Raw genomic sequence first — 9,074 nt, forward strand, 5'->3', positions numbered from 1 at the left:
TGAGTAAGACTACACGCTAGGTTAAGCACTAAATTGGGTAACTGTCCAGTGACAGCAGATAAACACCTGCTCATACAGATCATCCTGAACGGGAGTACACAGTAACTGCTTTAATACAACAAACATTTGGAATAGTAATTGATCTAAGAGGCGGATTTTGAATTAAAATGTCAGCCCTGAGAGACAAGAGAAAAGAGTACCTCACTGTGAAGGACCTGCAAAAGCTTTTGGACTCATGCGAACTGCAGCTAAACCAAATTGACGAGGTTTGGCCCAACATATACATAGGCAATGTGTAAGTATGCCTTTTATCTAAACTGTGAAGCCATTTTCCATATATATACATCTCATCTCTGGTGTTATATAAAATGGAACTGTTTCCCAAGGTCATGTTACATGACAGATCTGCTGACAGATGTTGTATTCATATGTATTTATTCTGACATGCTCTCATGCGTCTCAGCGTTCACACCAGTTTTGAACCTCTCCTGTCTCTTTGTCTTGCTAGGGCAATAGCCCAAAACAGGACAGCCTTGCAGAAATTAGGCATAACTCATGTATTAAATGCTGCTCACTCCAAGAAAGGCAGCATAGGGGACCAAAGATTTTATGGCAACGACTTTGTGTATTGTGGCATTCCAGCAGATGACTCTACACACTTTGATCTGGATGTATATTTCCAGCCTGCTGCCGATTTCATTCATAAAGCGCTGAAATCACCTGATGGTAAGGCTCCTCAAAGCTTCTCTATATGAATTCCTGCTTTATAACAGTCACCATACATGAGTGATCCAATGATTATGTAACTCGGCAGCTATAAAGAGGTCTGACTGAGTAATTTGATGCAAAATATGGCAGTTTTTTCCTTTTTTCATTTCAATTTCCTGCACATCACATCATATCTTTTATGTAACTTCATAAATCCTTAATAAACCCATTAATTCAACTTCCTAGTCTCCCATGCCCTCTTTTCAAAGTCACCTGTCATCACAAAGCAACATAACTTGTAATGGTATAGAATTATATGACCAGAATAGCTTATTTTCGCCCCGCAGTAATAATAAGGGTCTTACCTTGCAGAATTTAAGTCTATAATGTGAGCATAGCTCCTTTCAGAGTAGCTATCAAGCAGAGGACAGGATGGGATTAAAGTGACAGTCAGGCCCGGTCTGCAAAGGGACCTTAAATGAACAAAGGCAATGAATTGTGGACACTATTTTTAGCTCACAGCGGGGAAAAAAGAAGGGCCACAGTTTGAGACGGGCAGTCATGTATGATATTAATAAGATGGAGGCCTTTCGCTAATCCTTCCCTCACATCCTGCTCTCCTCTCATCTTCTCTATTCTTCAGGGAAGGTTCTGGTGCACTGCATCATGGGAATGAGCCGGTCATCTACCTTGGTGTTAGCGTACCTCATGATCTACCATCGGCTCTCCCTCAAACGGGCTCTGCAGAAGCTGATCCAAAAGAGAGCCATCTACCCCAACAGGAATTTCCTGGCTTTGTTGCTGGATCTGGAATTTCAGCTGATGAGAAAAAAGAAAACATGCCAGATCCTGTAATGATGGGAGTTTCATACATTTTTCGGATGCTTCCGGAAGCAGCAGAGTCCACAAAAAGACACAAGAATGTCTTACCGAGGCTGCAGTTTGGTCGCAGAGCAAACACGAGCTCACTGTGAATTAAGAAAGGGGAGAAAATTGAGCGGTGAATGATAAGGATAAGGGGATTTGATGAAACCTTTATCTCTCGTGCCTGGTCTAATGCTGCAGCACCTCATTTTGTATCACCGCAAAATGGACCAAATGTTACAAAGAAAATGCTTGAGCGTGTAATATATTTTTGTAAACTCACAGAAATGGTTTCTGTTCAATAACCTCAAAAAGGGAATCAATCTACAGTATCTCACTTTTTGCCAAACAGCCTAAACAAACAAGCACCTGTGCACTGTGTTCAAATGCTTATTGTTCTAGTGGGTTACTGAGATTATTGAAATTTAATGGACTGTTTCAAAAAGTAAGCCTCATTTCTGTTTTTTTCTGCATTTTTCACTAAACAATCAACATACAAACCGAGCGAGATAAGAAAGTGGGACATCACCCAATGTGCAATTATGGATGTAAACATATTTCTCTGCAGAGAATAATCTTAGTGGCTCTGATATAATTCTCCTGCTATTGGAAAAAAACAGTCCTGTCCCAATGCCTGTGCTGGTGGCTCAGATAACCTTTAAGGAATGCAGAAGATGATGCCAGAATTATTTTGAGCCGGGATTCAGATGTTAAAATAGCAAAAAAGGTTGCGGGGTAGATTACCAGGGAGAACGCAGACAGTTGTGCTGTCGACCTTCATGTAGCTCTCTTGCAAGAGGGAGACTTTGACAAGCGACGTTTCCATCCAAGGCAAGTCTACTAACAATGTAATTCTTTCCTGCTGTGTTGGAGATACAAAGCCATATTGCACAGTCTTTAGTAGCATGTACAGTATATATCAAATACAGTGTATCCATTTACATTTTGTACTGTGTATGATTCCTGTATTTGCAAGGTAAACATGTTCATGAGGCACTTTTATAAATGGGTATGTATTTTGGTGATACTGCATTGCATGATGGATTACACCCACTTTTTTTCCTTTTATTAATTTGCCCACAAATCCAGACGAACCACATCCGCAAGGCTAAAGAGGGAACTGTAATTCATAAAGCCAGCAAGAGGAGGCCTGGAGGAGGTAAAAAGCCATTTTTATTTGCCCTCCATGTTAACCGTGGGCACTTTCCCATACATAGCATCTTTAATTACACAGAAGTAGAGCAGGAAGGACAGGTTAGCCTAAGGGGGGGAAGGCTATGAAAGCGGTGCTGCTGCTCAACATGTGCACCAGGGAAATCAGTTCTCTGCCCTGACTGTGGGAGGGAGGGAAGGGTTGTACTTATAGATCAATGAGGAGAAAGAAGAGCCTCCAGACACTTTAGGCACATGTTGTACTTGTGCAGAGACACACTTTACTGTGCCTTCAAGATTCCTACAAACCAACACATGCTCACATATGCAAGTAGTGCACGGAGCATATGCTGGGCTAAATGCAGATTTTCGTGCGTACACGTGTTCTTATATGCATTTGCAAGGGGCGGCACACGCGCATGCATGTACTGTATATGCGTGTGTGTGTGTGTTTAAAGGCCCATCAGAGATGCAGAGATGGATAAAGCCATCAAGATGTTTGAGTGCACCTCCATATGCCACAGCAGCTTTACAAAAGGTCACTGGAACAGATTTGGCCCCAGTGACTCATCCCTATGGGCACGACAATACGTCTCCAAACCCCACTCCTGAGCGCCACATTATGGCTCCATACAGCAGCAGAATGCAAATCGACAGACGAGCCGCTACCCCTTCCTGTACAATGACAACGCATACACAACATTTGTATAGTTCCAGCCTAGAGCGGAATCACACAGCTGTCTAAATGGATGCAAATGTATACAGTATGCATAGTGTAAGCCTCACCGACGGCCAGTGTGTAAATTGTAAATGCACAGGTTGGGCTTGCCTCAAGGAAATGGAAAGCTGACGTTTTATAGTCCTTGAATACCAATCTACTATTTCTTGGGAGATATATACATTTACCAAGAGCTGCAGTGGATAAAAAAGAGCATCATGGAGCTTGCTCACAATTATGTGTTCTAGTGGTAATCTCCTTGTGTGGAGTGCATTTAAAGGCACGGTTTAGGATAATTATAGTATATATTAAAAGGCCAGGCCAAACTTAACATCTTTTGCTAAAACAATTCTAAGTAATTACTTTAATCCTATAGTGTGCTTCTCTCCTAATAGGCCCAGCATCACTTAGGATGACAATAGCCCCATTAGCAGGCAGCCTATTTGTACTCATCAGCAGTCAACCTATTGAGAATGCACAGATAGTGTGTGAGACAGCATTTACCCAGCAGAGCACAGCATGCTCCCGCAGCCATCACTACATACAGTATGGTTCTTTTTTTTCTCACCCTGCAGATGTCTAAAGCATATAGACACATTTCCTGCACTTTTGATGACTTTCTCAGTACTTGGTGGAGTGCCGTTTCGTAGAGGAACTGATGGTGTTTAAAAAAATGCAATTCGCCGTGTTGTTGTGCAGCAGGTTGTAAAGTCAGGAGTTGGAGCGTCCGGTCATGCCCAGAGGCATCAGCTGCTTTGGTGGCGGCGAGGGGGCAGGCGGCAGGTATGAGACCCCCCCGGCTTCAGAGCTCCACAGGCTGATGTGGACAAAGAAAGGGACCAGCGGCCACCTGGATGAGGTCCAGCCCAGGATCTATATCGGAGACATGTGAGGCTGTGCATCATTTTTAAAGGGGCGCCAAGTAATCTGTGACATTTATTGACCTCTTTCAGCAACAAGCAGGGAAAGCAACAGTGTATGATCAACAAAGCCGACAGAGAGAGAACGCTTAACCACAGCCATTGACTGCTGTGGCGGTCAGCGGAGCTAAATGCTATAAAATTATCACCGCATTGGATTCCAAACACTCACCAGTAACTGGCCTATTACGGTCATTGTTACACAGCCCAATATTTAAAATGAAGACATAATTATAAGCTGATGTGAAATTGATGGTCGTGAAATTATGGCAATTTCAGAGGATCTCCACTAGCATTGAGGCTATGTGGTGCAGACTCGTTCCATAACCAGTTTTTTTCCTAAATGGTTCCAGATTTCATTCATCTGAGCGCATTGAAATATCTATCTTCCTAACCAGCGTCTGGTCATCCTCACCAATGCACGGTGAGAAAAATTATTATAATTTAGAGAGACGATTTTATGGAAAAGTCCCATTGGTCACTACTATTACCCTGTTTAGCCTAGTTTTAGCACTCTACATCGCCCCCTGGAGGTTGTGTCACACATTCTTGTATCTCCCTATAAAATCCTAGAGGTGTACTTATTGCCTCTTTAATCCACCATGTATTTTCATGCCCCGCTCTGTTTACATTTTGAACTGTGATTGTAGAAATGGTATACGTCTTCTTGCTCTTATCGCAGCTGACAGATAATTAGGCTTTTCCCATCAGGTATGCAGCCAAAGACAAGAGGACACTCCAGGCGCACCGCATCACCCATGTACTTAACGCCGCTGATGGGAAGTTCAATGTGAACACGGGGGCCAGCTTCTACCGAGACACAAATATCACTTATCATGGAGTGGAGGCTTTTGACATGCCATCCTTCAACTTGAGTCCCTTCTTTTACCCGGCGGCCAATTTCATCAAGAACGCTCTGAGCTCGCCCACAGGTGAGGAACTCTCACCATGCACAAGGCCCTCGTTCTCATCATTTTTACACATTAACTTGTAGAAGATCATTTTTTCTGTAAAAAAGAAAAGAAAAGAAAACATAGGTATAGAAATGGAAATTTGTCAGTCAATTCCCATTACCGAAACCCCCAGTTGTACTAGTCATTAAAATGCAAATCGAACACTAAACATAATATCAAGCTAATATCTTTCCCCCACAGTAATCTTCTCATAAGCTCAGACCTTGGACAGGAAAATTGGTTTTAAATGGATTGCCCTGGTAATTTGTAAGCAACACTTTCATTGGACATGGAAATTACACAATTATGTTTGTGGCCTGTGCTGCTCCTGTTATGCAAAGTGAAGGCAGTATCTGACATGACAGTAATAAGATGAGGCCTCCTCCTTCACATGCTGGCTGATCGGGGGCTCCAGTGTGTGGCGGGGCCTACAGTAATCCCCAGTAGAAATACACAGCCGCCAAGACAGTTCAATTACGCGCTCCTCTGCGCCCTAATCCTCAGGCATGATAAGGAACCAGGGATTACCGTGTGTAGAAACATTTGTTGCAACATTGTTGAAAACTTTTAGTCAGTAGTTAGAAGTACTCCACTCTGTGATGTGCAAGGCTTTTAATCCACGAAGGAGTAACAAATTAGACAGTTGGAATAAAGTTAACAACAATAATCCATTGGTTGTTCGTCAACTAGGGTAGAAAATGAGACATGGAGCTGCTAGGCAGCGGGTGAGCCCTGAGCCGAGGCCACCGGAGGAGCTGCAGCCTCACTGTGTTGGCTTTTGTTTCCGCTGATTTCCAGGGAAAGTGTTTGTCCACTGCGCGATGGGTCTGAGCCGCTCATCCACCTTGGTCCTGGCCTACCTGATGATCCATGAGAACATGACGCTGGTGGACGCCATCAAAGCCGTCAGTGCCAACAGGAACATCTGCCCAAACGAAGGTTTCCTGGAACAACTCCGAGAACTGGACAAAAAGCTGCACTGCCACGGGCGATGACAAGGACCTGGAGCTTCCCCAGATGGACTTAAGACACCAAACATCACCACACAGCCTTCCTGTCAGTATCTTGTAGAGAAGCAGATGTAAAGAGGGAGAAGAAAAACACATCTTAATGTTCTTTTCATTACAAGATGATGAATACAGAAATCCGAAAACTGATACATTGGCACTCTTTGATATACTGTATAAGGCAATTTTTAATATGCTCCCTTCTTATCTCTGTGTATATATATATATATATTTTGTAGAAAGGTACCAGACAATGCTCTTTTTATTCCAAGTGGAAAACAGGCTTTTGTGTTTTCCACTGCTTCTACCTGGAAGAGGCTGCAGAATGACTCACAATTAAAAGAGCTGATCTCAGTGCATGTTTTTAAATACAAAATTAAAAAAAGACTTGGAGGCAGATTTGTTAGGATGTTGATGCCTGCTGCGACATATGTTATGCTCCTGTTTAATTGGAAACTCCTCTTTGTGATGCTTGCTCTTTGTGTTTGTTATTTATTACTGTCTTATTGTCTGGAGCTCATTGTTTTGATCTGTGCTGTTGCCTGTCTTGGCCAGGTCACCCTTGCAAAATAGGTTTTTTTTTAATCTCTTTCATCTGTTTTCCCTGCTTAAATAAAGGTTAAATAAATTGAAATTAGCCCCATTTTGCCCGGTAACAGTGTATGCATGCATTCAAGTGACACTAGAGTCAATTCCTTGCATTACTTCTGTTGCTATAGTCAAGGTTGTAACGGCACAAGCAGTCTGGCTTCTGTCAGAGTCATCTGAGGAATAAATAGCCTGCACTCCTTGTCCCAGGCACAAGCATACTCAGCTGTCCCTTTCCAACAAGGTGCAGCCTTGACACAACATTGTTATTTAGCAGCTCTCATGTAAAACACAGCAAGCTGCACCAATAAGGTTCGACTTTACTTTCTTCCCTAATGCCTGTAGAAAGCTGAAAAAGCTTTTGAATTTTTGCACAATTTTCGCACAATTTTTGCACAATATCCCAACCCCAAGCCCATCAAGAGGGAGCATTTTGGTGAGTAATCTGTTTAACCTTAGTGCCGTCTGATATAGTTTGCTATAATTACAGAATATGACTAAGGGCTTTGTGCAGGAGGCAGATATGAGGCCAGAGGAGGAGCCTGGGTATCAGACACCGCCCACCTGCGATCTGCTCGGCCTTCTGCTGAAGAACAGACGGCCCACTGGTGCTGTCAACGAGGTTTGGCCCAACCTCTGTGTTGGAGACGCGTAAGTGACATTCTCACTTCACGGTTCAGCTCCAATATGGTAATTTCAATGTGACACTGTTACAGCAAGAGGATCTGTATTTGGCTAATACATGGTAGATTGAAATCTGCAAGTTTGAGGCATTGTGAAAATACATTTACCCAGCTTGCGGCAAAACAAACCCCCTTGTTTTATACCTCAGAACAATATTATACATCTCATTTTGTGTTGTTCACAGGGCCACTGCTCAGGATAAATCCCTGTTAGCGGATCTGGGGATAACACACGTGGTGAATGCTGCTGATGGGCCACAGCACATTGACACAGGGCCATGTTTCTACCAAGACACTAACATAGTCTATTATGGAGTGGAGGCAGCAGACAGCAAAGATTTTAACTTGAGCCCGTTCTTCACTGACGCTGCTGCGTTCATCCATAATGCTCTGCTCCAGCAAGGTATGAGTCCAGCTGAAGATTAAAAGCACATGTTGATCAGACTTAACTCAAGCTGTCCCTATTATTCTGGCTCACGACGCAGATATGAGGTGATGTTTTCTATGCAGGTAAGGTGCTTGTCCACTGTGCCAGAGGAATCAGCCGCTCAGCCACCCTTGTATTAGCCTTCCTCATGATCAAAGAGAGGCTAACCCTTGTGGAGGCGATCAAGGCGGTTTGCGGGCACAGAAACATTCTCCCAAACGCCGGATTTCTGGACCAACTCCGTCACCTGGACTCCTTGTTGGCCCTGGAGAGGAAGGAGAAGTAATATTACAAGGTGGAAGCGAGACTGATGCACTCGCCTCCAGCCCAGACTCCCGGATGCTCAGATATACTTTAATATACAATCAATTTCACAACAAATTTCTGAGTTTTGTTTTTGCCTGATAGAACCATTTAATAAACTCGACACAACCCTTCCTGTACTTGAGCGACACAAAGCCAGCGTATGTCTATAAATAAACAATGCTCCACTTATTTATTCACTTTTCTCAAAATACTGTGTCTAAACTGCTGAAATCCAGTGCTGTACTGTTAAAACTGTGATGTCTTAAGAGGCTTGATACAAGATGACAGAAATATGCCAGCATGGTTTTGAGCGTGTATACAGATTCAGGTCAGACTTTGAAAAGAGATGAAACACTGAAGCCATCTTAATAAGAAATGCTCTCCAGAGCACACAGAGAGAAAGAGAGAGGGAGAGATGCTGTCAAAATAAAAGGAATTGGATATCACAGGTTTAATGATTTCACTGTCAGAATGAATGATGGCAGAGTATGAAGATATGAGGGAAAAATAAAGGAGTCTGATGGTGTGAAAACTCTGTCTGACATGTTACCAGCTTCATCCAGCCACTCTGCAATACAGTCATCATTACACTCTCACTTTTGGGGCTCGCATTTAGATCAGTGAATGGACCATGCATATCATATAACAGAGAATCAAAGACGTGTGCCATCTTGTGAAAAACCTCATCTCTCTAACAGTCTGACACATTTCAGTTCTCTTTTTTTTTGTGCCCCCGTGAGGCTCGAGA

General features: G+C 43.0%; 3 protein-coding genes across 3 annotated transcripts; all 3 read left to right on the forward strand.

Annotated features, from left to right (window-relative positions):
• Positions 1–139: 139 nt before the first annotated feature.
• LOC115377434 (dual specificity protein phosphatase 13-like) lies at positions 140–1,844 on the forward strand. The gene is made up of 3 exons (XM_030077152.1): positions 140–295; positions 509–726; positions 1,352–1,844. The coding sequence occupies exons 1-3, from the start codon at positions 168–170 to the stop codon at positions 1,561–1,563; spliced, it is 558 nt and encodes a 185-aa protein (XP_029933012.1). The 5' UTR covers positions 140–167; the 3' UTR covers positions 1,564–1,844.
• A 90-nt stretch (positions 1,845–1,934) lies between these two features.
• On the forward strand, positions 1,935–6,905 carry LOC115377894 (dual specificity phosphatase DUPD1-like). The gene is made up of 4 exons (XM_030077965.1): positions 1,935–2,731; positions 4,145–4,330; positions 5,074–5,294; positions 6,114–6,905. The coding sequence occupies exons 2-4, from the start codon at positions 4,176–4,178 to the stop codon at positions 6,308–6,310; spliced, it is 573 nt and encodes a 190-aa protein (XP_029933825.1). The 5' UTR covers positions 1,935–2,731; positions 4,145–4,175; the 3' UTR covers positions 6,311–6,905.
• Positions 6,906–7,433: 528 nt separating this feature from the next.
• On the forward strand, positions 7,434–8,306 carry LOC115378067 (dual specificity phosphatase DUPD1-like). The gene is made up of 3 exons (XM_030078188.1): positions 7,434–7,561; positions 7,779–7,996; positions 8,104–8,306. Exons 1-3 carry the CDS (start codon positions 7,434–7,436, stop codon positions 8,304–8,306), a joined length of 549 nt encoding a protein of 182 aa, XP_029934048.1.
• Positions 8,307–9,074: the final 768 nt, after the last annotated feature.

This window comes from Myripristis murdjan, chromosome 19 (genome assembly GCF_902150065.1).
Source record: "Myripristis murdjan chromosome 19, fMyrMur1.1, whole genome shotgun sequence".
Lineage (NCBI taxonomy): Eukaryota > Metazoa > Chordata > Actinopteri > Holocentriformes > Holocentridae > Myripristis > Myripristis murdjan.